A 24,337-nucleotide genomic window follows, 5' to 3' on the forward strand; every position below is an offset into this window, starting at 1 on the left:
TTCGCCGCAGCATTGGGGGAATTGATGATCCTCTGCCCATCTTGACTTCTGAGAGACACTGAGTGGCCTTTTTTTATACCCAATCATTTTGCCAATTGAACTAATAAGTTGCAAATTGATCCTCCAGCTGTTCCTTATATGTACATTTAACTTTTCCGGCCTCTTATTGCTACCTGTCCCAACTTTTTTGGAATGTGTAGATCTCATGAAATCCAAAATGAGCTAATATTGGGCATGACATTTCAAAATGTCTCACTTTCAACATTTGATATATTATCTATATTCTACTGTGAATAAAATATAAGTTTATCATATTTGTAAATTATTCCATTCCTTTTTTACTCACAATTTGTACAGCATCCCAACTTTTTGGGAATCGGGTTTGTATGTATGTCATCCTTAATGTTAAATTCTTAAATGATAATGTTTAATTGGAATAAATGTAATAATTAAATCAGTATTAATTAAGCCTTCAGAGATAGAAGCTGCGTCTGAAGTTGATTTTAGATGTATTAGGCCTGTTTACAGTTTAATGCTGATCAGGCGGCTGTACATGCCTTTACATAGCAATTACAACTGTATAATGAAATGAGATTAATGTTTAATACAACATTTTTAACACAGAAATATGTAATGACAAAATGAAATGATAGGCCTACTTTATGATACTTCTGAAAGTAATATCGCCACTAGGTGTCGGTAAGTCACTGTGTTAATAAAGAAGCCTTTTATTCAATCTATTCGTCCGAGATTCAGATTCATTCAAGAATAAATTCAAGTGTCTGTGTTTAATAATTTGTCACTGTCTTTCAAAGACTGATTCATATCAGGATTCAGGAATGATACATCACTCTATAGTCTATAGGCCTACGCTTACTGTGACTCTGGTTTGATGACGTCAAGAAAATACCCCCCACCCATTCACATCTGAAAACTACTACTTACCTATGTCACACAATGTAACTGTAAAAATAATGTAAATATTTAACTTCACATAATTCTGTACATATTTGTTTACATGATTGCATTTAAATAAAGAAAACTCTTGACCCTACCTGCTCTCTGTTCTTTTTGTATGTAGGCTACTTGTTTTTCATTAAAAAAAAAAAACTTCTTTATATATTCTTAATATTTATATTCTAACTACTTGTTTTATTTGTGTGTGTGTGTATGTGTGTGTGTGTGTGTGTGTGTGTGTATATACAGACATTTGAAGTGGATCAAATCCTTTAATCAAAGCTGTCCTAAAACCAAATCCGACAATGTAATTTATATATATATATATATATATATATATATATATATATATATATATATATATATATATATATACAAAATCGTTTTGACTGCTTTTATTGATCTCATTAGTAATAAAATAATCTGCTAATATAAATGTTTTAATTAATGATCTACTTAAAATGCCCCACATACCAAAACAAGTGGTTAGCGTGATTTCAAACGACATTTAAACCATCTCTGAGTTTTATTATATCGTGTTGTATTGTTATTGGACATACTGTAATTATGCCTGTGATCGTTAAAAAAACGATTCTTTATCCCCGCGATGAATACGCGGAAGTGAGCGTATATTGGATAGTAAACCGTATATAATGTTCCAGATATAATTGTTTGCGCTCTGCTTTAACACTGGGTTTTGTTATAGGCCTAAACCATAAATATTTGACTGAAAACTGTCTATTAAAATCTGTTTGCATGAACTTTAACTTTGAACTATTTTAAATGTTGCCCCGCCTTCTACTTCTCAAACCTCGTATTTTCTATGATATAGTGCTGAGAAAACGGAGGAACTTTGTGCTTCGCGAGTTACCCATCGTCTGCGACCATACATGGTTATAACTAAGAAAACCTTTATCTTAATTTAGCTCAACGTTTATATTTCAGCACAATCGATTTGGGAGGATACAATGATGTGATTAAGTACTTGGGAAGTTTTTCCCCAATGCTGTTTCCATAAGTTTCGTTATCAAGTTGAATTTCCCCCGTTTAAGAACAGTTTAAACGAGTTTAGGACGGTCTGCTGGTCACAGTCTGAAGTTTAGAGCATTTTCAACTGGGCAGACCAGCTTGGTAAGACTAGGAGACCTAAAGAACACCAACGAACCAGTTTAAGCTATCTTTATTTTATCTGCAAAGTGTCCCATTCATTTGAATATTAGTTTAAAACGCTTTGCTATACAACATTTAGGGCTTTACAAACTTCTCGGCAAAAGTCGGTTACAGGTTCCACGAGCTCATAACCGATTAAACAAACGTGCTAAAGCTTATTACTCAACTACTTCGATCATATTAAGTATATCTATACATTTTTTATTGTATGATACCCATTAAGTTTTTATACAGTAACGTTAGCGATTTACACACTTCATTCTTCTTCTACTAACTTTTTTTTTATGGCGGATGGCAAACCAACTTTTGGTGCAAAAAACTTCATTTGTTTTGGTTAGTTATTTTATAATGCTGAGATTCAAGTCACTAAACCGTTGATAAAACGCGAAAGCATGATTTAAAATATAACTCTGTTGTATAGAGGCGCCTCGTGAACGCGCGTCGCGCTCAAGTCATCAGAATAATAGAGCATCACAGTCCCACCCACAGCTGGTGCAGGAAGTAAAAATTCAATGCAATTTCTGCATTGACATTTGGGGTATAAGCCATAAAAACGTAACCATACATGGTAGACTTAAAACCAGCTACGGCTGTACTAAGCGATATTATATGCTCATATAAATGCAAAAGGATCATGGGGCACTAACCTTGTTTTGATATAAATGCCTTTTATTCGCGATGTCTTGGCTAAGTACTTCATTACCCACAATCCCACAGTGATGCATCTGATTGGTGGAGCTCGTGTAACCGTCTGGTTAAACCCCGCGAAGGTCCGTGAAGACTGAAGATCATTAATAAAAAAATAACATAAAATAAAAACCAGTGTTGCGTTTTTGCACGGTAGACTTATCAGTGCAATCATGATCTCCTTGGCTGCCATGAGAGTTTTGCAGGGAGGTTGGTAACTTAGCTAGGCTACTGTAGGATTCATATGGTATGAGTCATATCAAGCATGTTATAATGCCACTGTCAAAACAATATTTAGCCTAGGCATACCTTTTTGTACATTTACTGAACATTTGTGTAATGGCAACGACATGTGTTGACGACTGAGCGGTGATTGCAGTCAGGTACAAAGCACTGCACCATGTTGCGGACTTTATTGTTAACAACTTCCACACACGCACACAATATATAAAATACACGATTATAAATATAAAAATCAATACACAATACCTATATAAAACACTATTTATTTACACGATTGTAAATTCACTACATTCACTATATAAAATAAAATTCACTGGAAGAAAAGTTCGCGCGAGCGGCCATCATCAGATTTGGAAGTCGCTCAAAAGGCTCGTTCGCGGTTGTGGCTTCAGCATAGACTGGGGCTTCAGTCGAATTCAATGAGGCGTGGTGGTTTATGGGATGAGTAGTTCCTGCGCTCGAAATGAAAATATGTACACAGTCTTGTACCTTTGACTTTTTTTGGATTTTCTCTTATTTTTTTCACTCGAAATGATATGTTATATGCTTATGAGTTCAGCCGTAGCTGGTTATCCTCATGCTCTAAAACTCTTTAGATACGGATTTTTCCGAAAGTCAATGGGAGAAATGAATGGGAAATTTACTTCCGGCACCAGAGCTCTCTCGGGCTGTGGGCGGGACTGTGATGCTCTATACGCTTCTTCAAGAAATCTTCATCGAAGAGGGACGGGGTCGCGCGGTAGATGTAAAACCAAGGTCTTTATATACATATCTTTCATCACCATTACATGGGATAAAAAGACAAGAGGCTTGTTTGAGATGCGCCTTGCCTCGCCTGAATTGTAAGCGAGAGTAGGCGGCTGCAGTAAGGGGAGGAGTTAAAAAAGTGCAGGCAAGCCGGACACTTCCTGAATCTCGCTGTGTTGTGGACTGCAAACGTCAGCAATGGAAGAGATCGCGTTCGCGTTCTTTATCGCAGACGAAGTGGATGCAATTGAAATACCACTGCTTTTGCACGAAGATGGTTATGATGAGGAGAATCACTTAAGGTGAAGTGCTCATTACTTAAAATGGCTTTTTCAGTAAATAGTAGGGATATAAATCTATCTGGTCTTGGTATGTTGCAAGTTGAATAGATCTAATGAAAATAAACAGTCCAGACTGCAGATAATTCAGCACTAAATAAAATAAAGGTTTAAAGGATTTAATTAAAACGTAAAATAAATGTTTTCTCTCTCCTAGGAATGTCCCTAAAATTCCTCACTTTGTTGAGAATGTGGTCCATTTGTACAGTCCTTCTGAGTTTCAAAGTCATTTCAGACTTTCTAGAGGTCATGTGGAGGTATGTAGGCAAACAAAACATCATGTTAGGCATATGCTCCCCCCATGCAAATTCATGTGTCCATGGTTTTATTATATGATAACTATTTTTTTTCTCTTCCTAATGCAGGATTTAATTAATACACTTGGTCCTTTTTACATGAATAAACAGCAGACTAAGGTGCCGCTGACAAACAGTATACTTGCCTCTCTATGGACTCTTTCCAACCAAGAGTCCTATAGAGGAGTGGCAGACAGATTTAACATAACCAAATCTACAGTTTCAACACACCTGCATGATTTCTGTTCTCTTGTAATAACACATTTGTCACATTACATCTCCTGGCCCAGAGGACAAGCCCTGCACATATCACAGTTAGAATTTGAAACAGCTGGGTTTCCTAACACTGTCTGTGCAGTTGATGGATGCCACATTCCAATAGTAAAACCGCACTGTGAGAATCCTGTGGCCTATATCAATAGGAAACAGTTCTATTCTGTAATTCTTACAGGATTCTGTGACAGTCAGCGGCGGTTCTGTCATGTCAGTGTGGGTCACCCTGGTAGTTGGCATGATTCAAGGGCATTTCGGTTGTCAGAGGTAGGCCGACTTCTTGAGGAAGATCCACATTCCCTGGTTCCTGAGGGCATGCATATAATTGGAGATTCTGCATACCCTCTCTCGCTTCAGCTTATGAAGCCATACAGAGACAATGGCCACTTGACTTTCAGGCAGAGATGCTTCAATAGGAAACTGAATTCTGCTCGTGTAGTTATTGAGCATGCATTTGGAATTTTAAAATCAAAATTCAGGAGACTCAGATGTCTTCACATGAAAAAAGTAAAGAACATTTCTTCTGCAGTCACAGCCTGTTGCATTCTTCATAACATCTGCCTGAAATCCAATGACCAAATTGACGAGGATCAGCAGGCAGATGTTATGGAGGATGAGCCATACCCACCAGAAGCCCACATTCACAATAATGCTTCACATTATAGAGATGCAATCTGTGGCCGCCTGTGAACATCACATTTACTTGTTCTACCTTCAACAATTCCCTCCATTAAACTTATCTTAAGAAGGTTTTTGATTTAACTGTTTTGTGAGGTGGTGGATGGGATTGTACAGGATTATTTTAAGCACTTACTATCAAATGATTGACATATATTCTGCTAGTCAACCACTGTCCCCTCTCTAGGGAGGAATGTTTGTGTTCTCTATAATAATGATGTGATAAGCAATAAAATGATGATACACATGGGAATGGATTATATGGTTAAACTTTATTTTTTAATAGATCGATTATCATTTCCTGGGATTTACTGATTTTTTTTAGTTGTTCAATGATTTCTCCAAGGCAGGTAAGAGATTTTTTTTCAAACATCCTTCTCCGCCTCTCTTTAAGCCTTCTTCTGCGTTCCAAGTCAGGCCGCACTAGTGACTCTAGAGCAGCTGTTCTCCTCTCTGAATGCGCTTCATAAACTTCACAGAATGTTGATGCTGTTTGTCTCCTTCTGTGCATTTCTTTGGAGGGCATAGCAGTGGAGGGACCTGGTTGTTCTTCTGGGAGAGGCTGTTCTTGGGAGCCTGTGGCCTGTGCAATTGAGGACTTGGTCTGGGATGAGGTAGTGTTGAACAGAGGAGTCGAGCAGATTGTGCCTGATGGTGCACTCCCAACTCCAGATTTCCCAAATAAGTCTTCCATTTCCTTTGAGAAAACATGTAAAACAATGTAAATAGAGATGCTTTAGAAATTATTTTTTATGTAAACCCAGTGATTTGCAGTAATTTCAATACAAAAAGCACACCAACCTTGTAATACTCCCATGTAACTTTTCCCTCTCCTGTTGACCGACACCGGTCTTTAGCCCTTTTGTAAGTAGTGATCATGTTGCCAAGTTTTTTGCGCAATTTTTCATTGCTGATGTTGTAACCTTTTTCTTTGAAGGCTTGCTCCAGCTTTTTGTAAAATGCTATTTTATTTCTGTAGTACAAATGCAGATACATTTGTGTGAGGTCAAGCAGCAGCAGCGTGGTCCTGTGTGTGAATTCTATGAAAACAGCCGTTTAAAATTGTGAAAGATCAACTTTATACATATTGGATATTAGTTAACTTTATACATATTAGAAACAGTGCATACCTTGTTGGGTTTCTTCACATTCTGACTGCATGGAAGGGGATTGAAGATTGTGTGTTTGTGTGAGATTTATTTTCCTTGTTTCAACAGGGCACTCGACAAGGGATACTGGATGATCAATCACTGGAGGGGGACACTGAGACAGAGATGCTGGACGTGGAGGGGGAAGTTGAGACAGAGTAGTAACAGGAGGGGGACACTGAGACAGAGATGCTGGACGTGGAGGGGGAAGTTGAGACAGAGTAGTAACAAGAGGGGGACACTGAGACAGAGATGCTGGACGTGGAGGTGGAAGTTGAGACAGAGTAGTAACAAGAGGGGGACACTGAGACAGAGATGCTGGACGTGGAGGGGGAAGTTGAGACAGAGTAGTAACAGGAGGGGGACACTGAGACAGAGATGCTGGACAGTGGGTAGTATCTGCTAAAGAGAACACAATAATAAAAAATCCCCATGATCATTCTAAACGTTATAATGTTATTATGGTTAAAAGAAAAATGCCTTACCTTGTTTCTGTTCTGCAGATCTCACTTGTTGCATTATATATGCTGCATATTTTTTGTCTATAAAAAACGAATTTCAATCAATAAAAATAAAATTCATTATTTTTACATCATCAAGCAACCAATTTTTTATTTATTTTTTTACTTACCATTCTTTATTCTCTCAGCAATTTCTTTGCTTACTGTTAATGTGATTGCTCCCTGGGAGTCTGATAGTTTTAGTAACATATTCTCCATCTTGCTACAATTGTAAACTTTGTGGATGCCTTTTATAATCAAAGCCATAATGAGAAATGATGAGCAAACAGATGCTGCATTAAATTTACATTGTTATCCCTAATTATGGGTTAAACATTTAAGAGTGGGACATGGCACAGCTGATTAACTTGATGTATATCCTACTTAAGGGATAGTTTACCCAAAGAAAAAAAATCTTTGGGTGAACTATCCCTTTTTTACATGAAAAATATTCCATATAAATATATTACACAATTGTGTGTCACCTTAATGTAAGTTTGGATTTCATGTTTAATGACCAATAAAAGTGTGTACAGCTAATTAATATTCAAAAATTATATAAAACAAAAACACATTCTAAATTAAGAAATTAGCATGCATTTGTGGGTTTTGTTTACTGCACTCCTGGAATAAGACATACCTAGATAAAGATCTTAGATAAAAACACAAACATGAGGCCTTATTGTAAAACCGTCACATTAGATATGCATGTTTGATTGACTAATTTATTTAATGGATTACTGTTGTTCAAAAATCTCAATTTACAAAATTAACACAAGCATGCAATACAATAAAGAGAAAATGACAACAAACAGAACTTTAAACCAAGAAAATAAAAGGGTATATAAAGCACATGTCCTAAATACTTATAGTATTATGCTAATGGACTTCTTGGAATTAAGGGAAAAAAAATATCAGCTGACATTCGCTGCCAATGACCATTAAGCTGTGTCGTCAGCAAGTCGTTTCCCATCATGCTTTTGATCAGCGCAGTCGGTGGAGAGCAACTGCGCGCGACTGCAGAATCCGACAGGTGCGCCTTGCGCTCGCGAGAGATTTTTGACATACGTCAGCATGACATCAGAGCAAGGCGGACCGCACTCGGACACATTTCTAACCGGCATGCATCTCGCGCTGATCACCGGTGATCGATTCTGCGCAGATTTTGCTCATCTCAAACAAGCCTAAGGTCTCAGATGTGACCAACTCCCCTCAGGTCACGCGAGACATTCACACCAATCATATTTATAGGTGTCTTTGTTTATAACGTTTTAAGCGCACTGTAGGATTTTTGTGGCCGGGGACGTTAAGACTCAAAGTCTTTCATGAATGGACCCTTATGTCTTCATGTGTGAGACCTACCGTAGTTTAAAACTAAACGCAAAATAATGTCTTTAAACTGGATATAAACTAAACAGGACGCCAGGCAAGTCAACCTCGGTCGGTTACTAAAATTTAAACATGCAGGAAGTTCGTCATCAAATTCAAGGTGAAAGTTCACAGCGCCACCTTTACCTCTGCATTACATTCCGATCCGACGCCATCCAGTGGTGTACAGAAACAGCTCAGTGAGTGAAAACGAAAAACGACCTTTTTCAGGTTAAGTATACACTACTCAGAAATTTGGGATCAGTGAAATAAAAATAAAATAAATTAATACTCATATTACGCAAGGATGCGTTTAAATGATCAAAAGTGACATTTATAATGCTGTTCTTTTTTAATGTTGTATTTATTAAAGAATCCTAAAAAAGATTGCAGTTTCATACAAATAAAAAAAATTAGAATAAATTAGCGATAAAGTTAGAATAGAAAAGTTATTTTCAATTGTAATAATATTTCACAATATTACTGTTTATTGTCTTTTTTATTTGAATAAATGCAGCTTTTATGAGCATAAGAGACTTCTTTCAAAATCCCTAAACTTTTGAGCAGATCTGGGACCCTCATATGCATACTGTAGTAAACCGTAATGCCACATTTTAAACCTGGACACTAATAACAAGCACATAGTACCATAATAATGTATTGACACAGTTATGGTGCTTACATTGCATTAATGTAGAATTTGTTACTGTTAAAATCATCCAGGCATAAACCAGCTGAAGTGAGGGAGTTCATAGCAGAAGAGTAATTAATTGAGATTTTGTACCAGAAAGCATATAAAGCAACATTTTGTACTGCTTTACAAAAACATTCCATATTCAGTGACGATTCTTCGGTTGTGTTTTATAAGCTGCTTTTATCACTGCATGCATGAAAATATTCAAACTTACATTAAAATGTAGAGTTTAAAATTGCATGTATTCAATAAATAAGAATGTATTTTTTTGTCTGCAACACCATTCTTTGAAGAATTACCATGTGTCTTCTCCAGCTCCACACACCAGTTACCCTGATCATGGCAGCTCCTAAGCACTTTAACACCTGTTACACCACAACACATCTACTCCAGCTCTGCCTGCTGATGATAATAGCGGTGAAATACAGGCCCCAGACTCTGTTGTCTAAGGGGCTGTTTGTGCTTCCACTTGCTGCTCCTTTGTTCTTCTTCGCATTACCTTTTAAGTGCCATGGCACCAGGAGGTCTTGGGAAAGGAAGGCTGAGCGGTTAGTCTGGATGTGGATTCTGGGTTGTGTCACATTCTGCTCCTCTTTGCATGTCACAACTGCACTTATTTTCCTATCATGCTCTTCCTGTTGGTTGGACTTATTTTCCTCTGTTTGAAGCTCCTTGCTGCACTCCAGAATAGTTGCAGTTGTCCTTTCTTTCAGATATTTAGATTTCTGGTTGTTGTATTCAATCTTAAATCAGAGCTCTTCCTCCCACCTTTAATAACCGGACCAGCTCTCTGACAGAGAACACATGCAGTTTGTTCAGTAATATGTACAGAACAATTTTTTTTACATTTATGTATTTATATTTACATTTAGTCATTTAGAAGATGCTTTTATGCAAAGCGACTTACAAATGAGGACAATGGAAGCAATCAAAAACAACAAAAGAGCAATGATATACAAGTGCTATAACAAGTCTCAGTTAGCTTAAACACAGTACACCTAGCATGGGATTTTAAATAATATAATAAATAAAAAGAAAACAGATAGAATAGAAAAAGAATAGAGCAAGCTAGTGTTAGAGGTCTTCTTTTTTGGTATATGTATTTGGGAGATGTTTTGATCCAAAGTGATTTATATTGGATTTAAGGTACATTTAACCATGGCAATTGAAAAATGAACCTAGCACCATGCACAACTGTTTTCACAACAATCACATTTTTCGAAATCTCTATTAGATTAAAAGGAAATATTGAGAAGATATTGATATTGACCTTTCCACTGCATTTCATTGCTTTCATTAAAGGACCTGCTGAGATCATTTCAGTAATCGTCTTGTTAACTCAGGTGAGAATGTTGACGAGCACAAGGCTGGAGATCATTATGTCAGGCTGATTGGGTTAGAATGGCAGACTTGACATGTTAAAAGGAGGGTGATGCTTGAAATCATTGTTCTTCCATTGTTAACCATGGTGACCTGCAAAGAAACGTGTGCAGCCATCATTGCATTGCATAAAAATGGCTTCACAGGCAAGGATATTGTGGCTACTAAGATTGCACCTAAATCAACAATTTATAGGATCATCAAGAACTTCAAGGAAAGAGGTTCAATTCTTGTAAAGAAGGCTTCAGGGCGTCCAAGAAAGTCCAGCAAGCGCCAGGGTCGTCTCCTAAAGAGGATTCAGCTGCGGGATCGGAGTGCCACCAGTGCAGAGCTTGCTCAGGAATGGCAGCAGGCAGGTGTGAGCGCATCTGCACGCACAGTGAGGCCAAGACTTCTGGAAGATGTCCTGGTGTCAAGAAGGGCAGCAAAGAAGCCACTTCTCTCCAAAAAAAACATCAGGGACAGATTGATCTTCTGCAAAAAGTATAGTGAATTGACTGCTGAGGACTGGGGCAAAGTCATATTCTCCGATGAAGCCCCTTTCCGATTATTTGGGGCATCTGGAAAAAGGCTTGTCTGGAGAAGAAAAGGTGAGCGCTACCATCAGTCCTGTGTCATGCCAACAGTAAAGCATCCTGTCACCATTCATGTGTGGGGTTGCTTCTCATCCAAGGGAGTGGGTTCACTCACAATTCTGCCCAAAAACACAGCCATGAATAAAGAATGGTACCAAAACACTCTCCAACAGAAACTTCTTCCAACAATCCAACAACAGTTTGGTGAAGAACAATGCATTTTCCAGCACGATGGAGGACCGTGTCATAAGGCAAAAGTGATAACTAAGGACCAGAATGTTGAAATTTTGGGGACAAACAAAAACCCACTAATTCTGACAAACTCCAAAAAGTGATTATGAAAGAATGGGTTGCTTTCAGTCAGGATTTGGCCCAGAAGAAGTTGATTGAGAGCATGCCCAGTCGAATTGCAGAGGTCCTGAAAAAGAAGGGCCAACACTGCAAATACTGACTCTTTGCATAAATGTCATGTAATTGTCGATAAAAGCCTTTGAAACGTATGAAGTGCTTGTAATTATATTTCAGTACATCACAGAAACAACTGAAATAAAGATCTAAAAGCAGTTTCGCAGCAAACTTTTTGAAAACTATATTTTCAACTGCATAATATTTATGTAATTCTCAAAACTTTTGGCCACGACTGTATATTTAAACAAGAACGTGACCGACAAATGTTTTAAGGAATAATTTTTTGATTTTGATCTTACAGTAAGTGACGTTTCTAATTACTAAATATAGACAGAGATTACATAGCTACGTCAAAACGTATATATATATATCACTTTTTAAATCTAAATGCAGCATTATCAGTGTGTGGACAATTATTTAAAACCTTTGATCAACTGCGGTGTGTATATAGCTTGTTTTTGGATTGGGACAGAAACGGCCAATATTGAAGTGCATTAGAATTTCTCTTATATACTGCTTGGGATTATGATAATCCACCACCTCTATAAATTTTCAACCATTTTTAAGCAATGAACTGAACAAACGTATCGATCTTTAATTTTTATTTATAAAAATGCCCCCGTTTTAAATTACCATCTTACGATCACTGAACTTCTGGACAATGAAGCATCTGAACCTTTAATTCATATTACTAACAATTCATCTAATAATGGACATGTCTCACTTAGTGCCTTGTAAGTAAAGTTAAACTCATCAAACTAGTTTGCTGGAGTATCCACTTGTTTCAGAAGGAAGTTTTGGGCGCTTGTCAGATGGCCAGGCTGAGAAAACCAGCAAACAAACTTAAAATACTTTTTTTTTTGGAAAGAGTTGGTGATATGGATTTAAACGAATACTTCTGAAACAGCATCACAACAAAGTTTTGAATTGGCTTCTTGAAAACTTTGTTTGAGAGGTACAAACGGGGAAAAAATTTAAAACAAATGTGATATTAGATCAAAACTTTTTTTTTACTAAAATATACAAAAGAAACAATAAACGTAAGCTTTGGAAAACTGTTGATTCAGTTAACATAACGCATCTAGCTTCCAATAATTCTTACAAGCAAAACACAAAATTCATCTCTCAGTACAGTATATTACAAGACAGAGGATGATCATACAAAGGAAAAAACGGGACTCGAGTTACTCTCCATAAAGAATATGTTGTCAGTACCAATCAGATACAAAGGGATACCCTTCCAACCTGGTGCACACAGAAAATGATTGTTATATCAGTCTTTTGTCATCTGCAAACTGTGGGTCCATCTAGTGGCAGAAGCAGTTATTTCAGGCGTAAAGAAGAATGCGACTAATGATGAAAATTTCCACAGAGAAACCTCACTTCTTCTGCTTGGGTGGTGGTCTGCAAAAAAATAAAAATGAAGATTTTTAGCTTTAAAAGAAACGTTTCAGACCAAAACTATTCAGGCCTAAATACAAACCAGGGGCCACATTATGTGCAAATGTTCCTCTATTTGTTCTTCTAAGTTTACGCATAAAGGCTCACCCAGGGATTAAAGTGAAAAAAATTCTTCTGACTGAAATTTTTTTTCAGGCCAAGTCATATTCCTTTCAATTTTTAATTAGTCGAGACCAATAGCATTTTAAGGGGAGACGTTTTAAACCGCTTTAATGTTGCCAGATGGCGTATTTTAAAAGCTATTTTAATCAATGAAAAAGAAAAAAACTTAGCTTGACAAATAATCAACCATCTACATAACTTTTCAGTGCATGTTTTTATTTATCTTATAAGACCAAACAATGTTTTATGAAACTCTTAATTAACAGGAAAAAAAAGATAAAGTAACAGCACCACCATTAAAGTGCTATTCTTGTGCAAAAGTCTCTAGAGTGCTTTTTACTTCTTCTGCCTTTTGGCTGTGAAACCATATTCCTGAAGCTTGGCTACACCAGACACCCGTTTCAGTGTTTGACTACTAACTACATGTGCAGGAGTTGCTCCATGTGAGGTGGAGGCTGTAGCACCAGTGCGTTTAACTCCAGGGATGGAGGAGGTGGAGGCTGTAGCAGCAGTGCATTTAACTTCAGGTTTGGAGGAGGTGGAGGCTGTAGCAGCAGTTTTATGTTTAACTCCAGGGGTGGAGGAGGTGGAGGCCGTAGCAGCAGTTTTGCGTTTAACTCCAGGGATGGAGGAGGTGGAGGCTGTAGCAGCAGTGCATTTAACTTCAGGTTTGGAGGAGGTGGAGGCTGTAGCAGCAGTGCATTTAACTCCAGGGGTGGAGGAGGTGGAGGCTGTAGCAGCAGTTTTGCGTTTAACTCCAGGGGTGGAGGAGGTGGAGGCTGTAGCAGCAGTGCATTTAACTTCAGGTTTGGAGGAGGTGGAGACTGTAGCAGCAGTGCATTTAACTCCAGGGCTGGAGGAGGTGGAGGCTGTAGCAGCAGTGCATTTAACACCAGGGGTGGAGGAGGTGGAGGCTGTAACAGCAGTGCATTTAACTCCAGGGATGGAGGAGGTGGAGGCTGTAGCACAAACAGAAGAGGGGGAACCTTTCTTTACTTTTTTAACCCTAACTGCTGAGAGGACCTTCACAGCTTCCCTCAGTTTCCTTTCCTTTTGCTTGTCAAGGTTCTCCTTTTTCTTCAATTGATTTTGGTATGTCCCATAAGAAGACAGGCACGATCTCCTCAATGCAGGGGTAATTTGTATTTTGGAGGCAGTTTCGCCAATCACCTTCATGTGGGACTTGATAATGGCTAAGCCTTCATAAGTCTCAATGTTTAGCCTAACCCTGTCTTTCTCAATTATGTCATCCATGATGTTAAACGATCCTTCCACAAGAGGGCCAGTGAACAATGATAGAAGAGCCTTTACCAACTTCCCTAAGATGGGGAATCTCATTCCTCCTCCTGGCATCTTCATGGCAAAGATCTTACTCCACCAATCAACATCGATTCGTGCAATGTTCTCCTCAAAACATTTGGCCAGTGCTCCTAGATCTGTATCAATCTGGTAGGCTCGCACCTCTTCATCCAGTTGACCCAACTCCTCAGACTTCACAGCATTTGGCAAGGCCTTGGCCAAGGTGTTGAATGCACCTTGAACTGATTCGTGGAGAATCAATGATGGCGTCAGCACAGATAAAGAGTTGATGATGTTGTTGTTGAGGGGAAGGTTTTTCAGGAGGTATGTTGCTGCCTTTATGTAGCCTTCTCTGAGAGAGCTGTAGACCTTCTGCACCCAGGGCTTCTTTTCCACTCTAGCCTTGTTTAAGGCAAAGAAGCTGAACTTCCCCACAGACAACCTTTTGTCAGTGTACTGCAGGTCTCTCTTGTGAACATTAAGCTTCAACAAGCCCTTTGCACTCAAGGGGATAGTTTCAGGCTTCATAAATTTTGAGAGAAGTTCCCGAACCAGTAGCACCATTTCAGCATGCAGCACATGGATCATGGGCTTTTCATTCTGCAACTTCTTCAGGAACACCTGGAAAGTTGGAAGTACACCTGAAAATCACAATAGAACCTGATTAGAAATGTGTCTGAATATTTTATCCATTTATTCATTATCACATTAATAGTAATGTAACATACTCTTCCTTGAATATTACAACCCTTTATATATTTTTTTAGCTTTATTGTTTTATTGTTATTTTCATCTGTATAAATTTACTTTGTTTTGAAATGTGCTGTTTAAAGGGATACTCCACTTTAAAATGAAAATTCTGTCATCATACAGATATTTAGAAGAATATCAATAACCAGAAACTGTCTGGTTACTGACATTCTTCTAAATACATTCCTTTCTGTTCAGCAGAAGAAAGAAATTCATAAAGGATTGAAACAACATGAGGGTGATTGTATGATGACAGAATTTTCATTTTAAAGTGGAGTATCCCTTAAATAAAGTTTAGTAGTAGTAGTATGAACCAAAGTTATCTGATTAACAGTGATCTAAAAACTGCATTTATGGTTAACTTAGATTCCATTCCAGGATTCCAGGAAAAATAAGCACATAATAAATATACCAATAAAAGGATTTCAATACATAAGAAATCTCTGTACTTTTCTTACCACTTAAAGTGAATAAAAAGTGAACATACCTCGGTATAAATCAATCAGGGTTGTGAGCTTGTCAAACTCTGAAAAAAGCATACAGATGCGCATCTTCCGATTTTTGTTGACATCACTTCCGATCTTCGCAGATTTTGCCATTTGCTGTTGCAGAAAAATTATTCTGGCCTTCTCATCAGATGTAACTGCATGCTTATCAAGAAGCTGGTTTAGGAGCCATCTGCATCACAAAAAAGCATATACACAAGGATTAAGGAGAGAAAACAGACATTGCTATTTCTAATTGCCAATACTTAATTTGTCATGATATAATTTTTGTTTAGAGGTCAAGGGACTTTCCATCCCTCCTATGAAGGTTATTTAATAATTTCACTGCATCTGTAATGAAGCCGAGCTTCAATATTTGTCCTTATTTAACCCTTTAAGTCACTACTGTATATCTATTACTTGATATAACCTAATTGATCATTGATATATACACACACACAGACAAGTGAATCTCAAAAAATGAGAATATTGTGCAAAAGTTATAATTTTGATGATTATTATGGCTTACAGCTTATGAAAACCACAAATTCAAAATCTCAGAAAATTAGAATATTACATGAAATCAATTTAAAAAAAGGATTTTAAATACAGAAATGTGATGTCGGCCCTCTGAGAAGTATAATCATGCATATGTATATAGTTAAATATACTAAATATATTAGTTTCACCTTTAAAGGAAAAAAGAAAAGAGAATGCTATTGCCATGTACCTGTGTTTGTGTTGATCATGAGGAGACAGGACGCTGTAGAAGTGCACAACCAATGGATCCATTAGCTCCCGTATTCTGTTGCACACATCTAGCATTTGCAGGAACCTGCTGCTGATGGGACGTATTAGGCTCTTATTCGCCAAATGAAGTAAGGACTGAAACTCAGAAAAAACTTCTTTCTGTTTTGGTGATTTTTCAATGTCATAGTATACATCAGAGCAAAATTGTTCCACAAATCCCTGGAAAGGATTTAAAAGGGCTTTGGCTGCATTTGAGACCATATGGACAGTGTCTCCGCTGATGTCCAGGAGTGATGGATTTTCTCTCCTGATTAGTGTCTCTACTCCAGACTTTTTCCCTCTCATTACATTGCAGTTATTAGGGATGGGACGATAACCGGTTTTATTGATAACCGTGATAAAATGTGCTGAAGGTTAGTAATATCGTTTAAAAATGAATTATTAAAACCGTGTTTGATTATCGCGGTTTTAATAACTCACTATTAAATCATGTCCAGCCAGCAACAATCTGACGCAAGCGCAGCGCACAATGTTTTTTTTGTTTTTTTTCGAGAAGGAATGGCGAAAGTCAGTGACTTTTCTATGCTTTTCTATGCTTCTACACTTTTCATTGTAAGGAAGGAAATGCCACAGAATTTAATCTTTCTTTAAATTAAGTGCATAGAGTTGCTTGTTTTATTAGTTGTTTGTTGATTATTAAATATAAAACTTGCTGAAATGTTTTCAGTGTGAGCATCAACTATTTTTGAACACTTTCAACTCGTTTCAACAAAACCGTGATAATATTGATAATCGTGATAATTTTAGTCACTATAATCGTGATATTAAATTTTCATACCGTCCCATCCCTAGCAGTTATCCAACAGTATACCAACAACCTGATTCCAGTTCAGGCTATATGACTGGAGAATGTCTGTCAGTGTGTGTGTGATTGTTAAGGCATCTGCAATATTCATTTTCCTTGAGGCCATATGCTGAGTTGCCACTTTACCCATATCCTCATCAAAGTATCGAATAAGAACATTCAGAATCCTGTCCATGTTTCCATCTGTTGACTCGTCTACATTTAAAGAAAACATCTTCGTTTTCAGCTTTGTTGATAATTCGTTTTTCCAATGAACAGCAATGCCATGTGTGCACAAGTAGGAGGCGTGTGCATTAGATACAGACAATCTCGAAAGTGCACTCTTGTCTTTGACAGCTGATTGCATTAAATTAACCAGCGGTTGTGAGACTTTGAACGACAGGTCATGCTCCGCTATGAAAGAACATATGCGCACTTTTAGATCGCACACACGATCGGCCATGGATGGATGAACCTCCGTTGTGGTACTTGTCGCACCAGGCAGGGAGCATGTGTATTGCAGAGCACGAACGGCAGCATTGTGACTAGCTTCTGACTGATGGCGAGCAAGCACTTTTTTGCCATTATTGCCATATTGTAGTCTCCTGTGGCATACTGTGCAAAGACACGTACCTGGCAGTTTGATTTTTTTAGCCCACAAACTAAAAGGCTTGCCATTCTCACCCATTTCGCTGAGCCAAGCCCATCTCCACTTATTTTTGACACTTTTATCTATCTCCGATACATCGGAGCCTTCCTGCAATATAAGTGTGTCCATGGTAAAGTAACTGAAATGTAGTTCTACACCAGCGCTCATCTGACATGCACTTCTCCAAAGCTAATTGAGTGAACACGGAGCAGCTTTTCCGTGAGCGGGAATTGAAAACCCGGAGTGGACCATGAGCGAAGTGATTACAGAATGCTTAGAGTGGAGAGAGGAACGTGCTTTCGCTCCACTCCAGGCTTTGATCACATCCCCCTCAGCAGGGTGAATACACCTCGTCTTTCCTTAATTTAAGACCTATTCAAACTAAAATTAAGACATTTATTACACTATTTGAGAAATTAAAGCCTATTCACGGCCTTAAAATTATGAAAAGTGAATTTAAAACATAAAGGACAGACGGGAACCCTGCAATTGACGGAAATCCGTCATAGACTCGCTGCAATTAACGGAAATCCATCGTAGCGACGGAGAACTTTAATCCCTGCTCACCTGTAGATTCCCACAACAACTGCGTGATCTCTCTCATACGGCTCCAGTGTCAGCTGCTCTTGAGGTTTCATGTTCTCAGCGCTCATCTTCTTAACCTCTGATGCAAACACTGCCTCTGGAGCAGCTGTTGAATCAATGCAGTTGGCCTGAGGAAGAAAAGAAAGTTAACAAGAGAGGACTGATAAATACTTGCAGCAAAAACATGATCAATGTCGACATGGCAGCATTATACTTATTTTACCTTGATGGAAATAACAAAATGTCCTCCATTCTTCAGGAAATTGTGTGCATTGAGGGCGACGATTCTTGTTTGGTCAGGCTGAGCAACATCAGCAAAGATAACGTCCACCATACCTTAAAAAAAACAGGGCAGTGCTTAACCAAACTACCTAGCAATGTGCATTCTGTATCTTTTGAATGTTCCCGTTGAACTTACCAACAAGCATGCGGTATTTGTGCGGGTGTCGTGCATCTTCAATGATGGGAATAATGTTGGTTCTCTTTTTGGCCACATTCAGCAAGTCTCTGCCTGATCTGTGGGAGAACTCGACAGCGTACACCAACCCCTCCTATGAGGAGAAAATGAAGAAATTAGAAAACGTCATACGATGCTTCCAGAAATTAAACTTAAATAATGTTAAAGGGGTCATAAACTGAGAAATCAATATTCCCATGATCTTTGGACACATAAGAGTGAGGTCACTGTACTATAAAAACATCCTGTAAGTTTCAGAACTCAAAACTTTATCATTAGTCTAGAAACAGGTTATATTGGAGTCAATCTGCCAGAACAATAGCTTGTGTAAAGTGTTACTTTATGATGTAATAGTGTGGCTAAACCTCGCCTCCACAAGAGATCAGCACCTGCTTCTACATCACTGCCTGTTTAACCCTTCCCGCTGATTCTACATCACTGCCTGTTTAGCCCCTCCCACCGATTCTACATCACTGCCTGTTTAACCCCTCCCACCAATTCAAACATAAGGGCCTTTTCATAGTACCAGAACTAATTGTGGAACTAATCACTTTTTGTCATTTTCACACCGCTGCAACTGGATTCGATTTTAGTACCGGACTGCCTTTTTCGAGAACTAAATTAGCTCCTACTCCGGAGCAGGGTCTAAGCAGTACAGTTGGTACCATCCGTGATGTAAGCAGATATTGATTGTCCAGATGTGTTCGAAAATGCCCTACCATGAGTTAAAACGCTGTGTAACATACTGTAAAAATTGTGTCAATTTATTTCGCAAGTATAATGACTGACTCTGAAGTGCAGGCACTTGTAGCAAATGTAGCACTGCCAGTTGCCAATGGAAATTCCTCTTTTCTATTCTTTCAATCGATTTACGTATAAGTTAACATTCCATGTCCATTATTGTGAAACCCGCGAGACACAACAAGAACAACTTCAATCGTCCTCCATTTTTCTTCTTTGTTTCCGTTGTTGAATGCCATGCAACAATGACATTGCTGTCAACTGGCTTACGTCCCTTCCTAGTACACACTGTCAGTGAGAATCAGGTGCGAATGCAACCCTTTAAATGGTACTGGGAAATAGTTCACGCAAAATCATCCCAGTACTTTACTATTGTACATTTAGTTCTGGAACTAAAGCTGTGCAAAAGGCCCTATAGTGTAAACAGAGATAGAGGCAAACACAGGTCTAAGCAAAAATCTAAAGATAAAGGGAAGACGCTGTTCAGTGTCAAGTTGTGTATACACGTTCTTGGCATTGCCTTCCTTCTGATGCCAACATTAGGAAAGAGTATTACTGAGTACATCAGCGTCCATCCATGAAGGATGTAGACTGTCAAACTACACAACTGTTAGCCAATCATAGCAGTGGGTGTTTACATCAGGGTCTACAATCCTCCACACCTAATCAAACAGAGCGTGCAGATGAGGGGGCCAAAACAAGACCGAAAACAGCCTATTACTTCTAAATTATGAAGTGACCTCAGAGATTGATATAACTTAAAAGGCATGCCCCCTTTATTAATTCATTAAACAGCATTGTTAACTAATCTGAAGATTGTTATTTTTTCTATGTAACTGAAGAAGTTATCTGAAGTTGTGGAATAGATTAAGTTCAGAACTTAAACAATGTCCAAGTATGATTCAGTTTAAAAAGCACTGTAAAAAATATGGTTTTTGCAAGGTATAGAGAATTATTTTTTTTTTTTTATTATTTGTCCGGCGAACCAGTTAATTATTAAAAGTAGTGGAGAAGGGGTAGGATTGAACAAACTTATGCTTCTTCCTACTCCTTTTTGGACATGTATAATTTCAAAGGGGAAAAGGAAGAAAAAAAAAAAAAAAAATAGAAATAATTGTATCATTATGACTATGACAGTTTGTATTTTCTTTTTTACATGTTCGAAATAAAGTTTTTTCATTCATTCAAAAAAAACTATCTATTCAGAATAAGTAACTGAAAAAGCTAAAATAGAACATAAAACAAAAATAACTGACAAAAAGTTTAAAAGTACACAAATTACTCAAACTATAAATGAAACAAATAAAATTATCAAATCCAAATAACGAAAAAAAAAAAAGCACAAAGCACTACCAAACCTTCAAATTAAAATGAACTGAAAATACAAAGATTCTAAATATTATTAAATGGTACAGCAGCACATAAAAACAAAAACTACACTGCTATTGGAATAATTGTAAAATGCTTCTATAGTTTGACCTCTAACGCGTTTAAACTTTTTTTTTTTCCTATGTAAAAATATTATCCAAGCTTCATATTTAGAAACACCTATACCATTTCAATACACAGTATTATGCAGAAAATACATTCTTTAATGTTTCAGTGTTTTGTATTTGATGTTGATGTGTGCAGACGTGGACTTTAACAATTATAAAGAAGACAAACACACATACCGGTCCAACAATGTCAGAAACATGGGACACAGTAGTTCCTGATGCGGCTCCTAGGTACATGACCTTCGCTCCTGGCTTGATATGGATCTGGTCAATACCTCCTAAAATGGCTGCAGCAAGCTTCGACCGGAAAGGGTTCCATGCTCTGTATTCTATTTTAGTTTCCCCTTCCTTATGTCAGAAAACAAAATTAATATGTAATGAATGCAATGCTTTCTAAAACTACTCTAGTGAGCATCAATGACATGCTTCTATAAGCTCACCTCAACACTTATTCTCTTCTCTCCATACACAGACTCTCCAACCACCATGTTCTTTGTGACCAGGGCGTCCTCTTTACCACGGCAGATAAAAACTCCTGGAATTTTAAATGGAACATGGTTATTTAACACATTCTCAGAAACAAAATGTTGTTGATTATGTCTGCATTTGAGAATGTTGTGATGTTGATGACTCACCTTCATGTCTATGGGGCTCTACGGTCACTTTTTTGCCCCCTCTGAACCCTCCTCGGCCTCTAGGAGTCCCCCGACCGCCACCTCGTCCACGGAAGCCACCATCACCGCCAGGGGACCTGAATCCCCCGCCTTTACCAAACAAGAGACTAATTAATTAATGCTGAGACTAATAATTAAATAAAGTTGTTAACTAATGAACCTTATTGTAAAGTGTTACCAAAACAATATATAAAAAAAGTATATATTTATACATGCATGTTAAACAAAAACATTTTTTAAACAAAAATTGTTCAACTGACATCTCTATTCAGACAACATGAATTAAATATATATTAGAAATAAAGTGAAAAATACAAATAAGCCTTACCTCCACCACCTCTACCTCCTCGAAACCCTCCTCTTCCACCTCGGTCTCCTCCTCTTCCTCCTCCTCTTCCTCCGAAGCCTCCTCGACCCCCACCTCCTCTTGGGGTGAATCCTGTGAAGAGAAGTCAAATATCAACTGACTTTTGTCCAGCTTCAAATAACCCCTTATATTAGAAAAACTTAAGAACTCTTTCCACAAAGAAAGCCGTTAGAGATAACACGATTCTAAACAAGGGTTGCAACTGAGCTCTGGTGTTGAAATGTCCTCAACCGACCCAACTCAACAACTAACTCTATACAAAGTTAAATTCCATTCGTTGGTAACTTCGGTTTGTGTGTAATATGTATTTGTTACAGGTTGCTGAATGAACTAAAACTATTAGTTCTGGTGAACATGATTTCACCAGTACATGTTTCGGGATCCTTGTTGATCCTGGAACAACATTTCAATGGCATTTTTAAGGAATATGTTTTTAAGAAATGTCAGTTTTAAGGTCACAATCATGGTTAGATGCTTCTACACCCTTGTTGTTCATCTATCATTTCCCTCTGATTTTAGGAACAAATTATGGGTAGGGTTAGGTGTTCGGATATTGGTTAGGTTTTTTGAACAGTAATGTTGATCCCGTAAAAATGTCTAACTTGGCAAAATCACTGTGACCGTTTGTTTTACTAGGTTGTCGATATGAATATGGTCTGAGGTCATTTTCTTAACCTATGTGGTCCTCAAAACGTTTGGAAACTCAACCATGAAATTAAGCATTGTGCACAATGTCCAGGAAAAAACATCTAACGCATAAAAATTACAAATATCATTTTAATTTGAATAAAACAACACAGCTAGGTAAATTAGATCAATCTTAAAAAAAAATAACAACGTTAGCTTATCTTGTTTAGAGACATGTGGAGCTTCCGCCCCGCAAGCGCAGCATGACTCGGTTTGCTCGCACGCAGAACGTTAAACACTGCGAAATATCATAGCCTACATTGAAACAAGGTTTTTATAATACCACACTAAAATGTTTAAAGATAGTAATAAAATAACAAACAATGTCATTACATTTCAGAGAAAGATCGTTTCGTGCACAAACACTTTATGCGCGTGGCTTGACCGGCATGTTCACGCGCGAGCTAAATAAACACTTATTTGATCGCGCGACAATCAAAAACTTCTATGCACAACTATAAATAACTTACCTGGTCTCATTTTACTTCAGTATATATAGCTAATCCCAAAAAATAGCTGCCGTTAATATAGGCTACTCCTGCTTCTTCTCTTGGCCTCTCCTCCCGGCTCGTGCAGCACTGATCAGGTGACCACGTCTGCGTCACGTCTTTTCCCATAATGCACTTGCAAAAAAAAAAAAAAAAAAAAAACGTGGCTCTTGCTCGCTGTCCCGCCGTCTAGTGGGAGACTTTGCAACTACAATACAATCACGCAACGTCGTCATTCAAGTCATTTTATAGAAATACAATTTGATTCAAGTGTATTAGAGACTACACAAATGTTTTATAGTGATACCATGTTTTTGGACAGCCAAATGGAACAAGTCATCTGGGTGTCCACAGACTTCAAACCAAAACTCAAAGGATTTAATTAACGAAGAATTGCAAACAATTAGGGATGGTAGGAAAGAATTACAATAGATGCAATGGAGGTGACTATAACTTCAGACTGAATACTGCAATTCAAACTGGCAACAAAAAAAATAAATAAATAAGATAAATGTCACTGGAAAATATTTATTTGAGGGAAGAACTACATAGACTAGTGTACTGCATTATTCACTAATTCTTAAAGAGGTTCTATTATAGAGCTTGTGTGTTAAGTTCTGTGTTATTGTAATGTTTAAGCATAATCATAGAATTAATCTTTGTGTAGTGGATGTAGTCGACTGTATGTTGTTTTAACTTATAATTCTTATTTCATATTCTCACAGAAACTAAATACACAGCATAGTGTCTGAGAAAGATGATCTTTTTTATTTAATCGCTTTCTTATTCACTTATTGCAAAAGAAAACAAACATTTTATGAAATCTGGTGTTTAAAAAATAACAAAACAAAACACGAAAGAAAAGCTTTAAATAAGAGTGAGGGTGTTTCTCGAGCAGAAATATTAATGATAGACAGAATATATGGAAAATGAATAAAAATCCCAAATAGGCTAGTAGCTACAGTACATTTCATAAATCTCAAATAAGATAAACAAGCAACAGTTACATTGTGCGTTCTGTTTGTTGGGTGTTAATATCC

The 24,337-nt window shown here is 37.7% G+C and overlaps 2 protein-coding genes across 2 annotated transcripts; both read right to left on the reverse strand.

Annotated features, from left to right (window-relative positions):
• Positions 1 to 12,508: 12,508 nt before the first annotated feature.
• Positions 12,509 to 23,417, reverse strand: fbl (fibrillarin). Its single transcript, XM_059508343.1, has 9 exons — positions 23,280 to 23,417; positions 22,084 to 22,194; positions 21,717 to 21,845; positions 21,522 to 21,616; positions 21,259 to 21,429; positions 18,806 to 18,938; positions 18,611 to 18,723; positions 18,370 to 18,515; positions 12,509 to 12,866 (listed from the first exon to the last, which is right to left on the reverse strand). The coding sequence occupies exons 1-9, from the start codon at positions 23,287 to 23,289 to the stop codon at positions 12,842 to 12,844; spliced, it is 933 nt and encodes a 310-aa protein (XP_059364326.1). The 5' UTR covers positions 23,290 to 23,417; the 3' UTR covers positions 12,509 to 12,841.
• LOC132103774 (uncharacterized) lies at positions 13,445 to 16,658 on the reverse strand. The gene is made up of 4 exons (XM_059508869.1): positions 16,290 to 16,658; positions 15,562 to 15,752; positions 14,196 to 14,965; positions 13,445 to 13,480 (listed from the first exon to the last, which is right to left on the reverse strand). Exons 1-4 carry the CDS (start codon positions 16,652 to 16,654, stop codon positions 13,445 to 13,447), a joined length of 1,362 nt encoding a protein of 453 aa, XP_059364852.1. The 5' UTR covers positions 16,655 to 16,658.
• Positions 23,418 to 24,337: the final 920 nt, after the last annotated feature.

Source organism: Carassius carassius, chromosome 24 (genome assembly GCF_963082965.1).
Source record: "Carassius carassius chromosome 24, fCarCar2.1, whole genome shotgun sequence".
In the NCBI taxonomy this organism is placed as follows: Eukaryota; Metazoa; Chordata; class Actinopteri; order Cypriniformes; family Cyprinidae; genus Carassius; species Carassius carassius.

What these genes read in the sequence shown, in the direction of transcription:
- LOC132103774 (XM_059508869.1), bottom strand. Translation starts at nt 16,654, where the DNA reads ATGAGAGGGAAAAAGTCTGGAGTAGAGACACTAATCAGGAGAGAAAAT. An exon ending in CATGATCAACACAAACACAG is followed by an intron (nt 15,753 to 16,289) that starts GTACATGGCAAT and finishes TTTGTGATGCAG; the next exon opens with ATGGCTCCTAAACCAGCTTC. An exon ending in CCTGATTGATTTATACCGAG is followed by an intron (nt 14,966 to 15,561) that starts GTATGTTCACTT and finishes TGTGATTTTCAG; the next exon opens with GTGTACTTCCAACTTTCCAG.
- fbl (XM_059508343.1), bottom strand. An exon ending in ATTTTGTTATTTCCATCAAG is followed by an intron (nt 18,516 to 18,610) that starts GTAAAATAAGTA and finishes TTTCTTCCTCAG; the next exon opens with GCCAACTGCATTGATTCAAC. An exon ending in GTTGTTGTGGGAATCTACAG is followed by an intron (nt 12,867 to 18,369) that starts GTGAGCAGGGAT and finishes ATTTTTTTGCAG; the next exon opens with ACCACCACCCAAGCAGAAGA.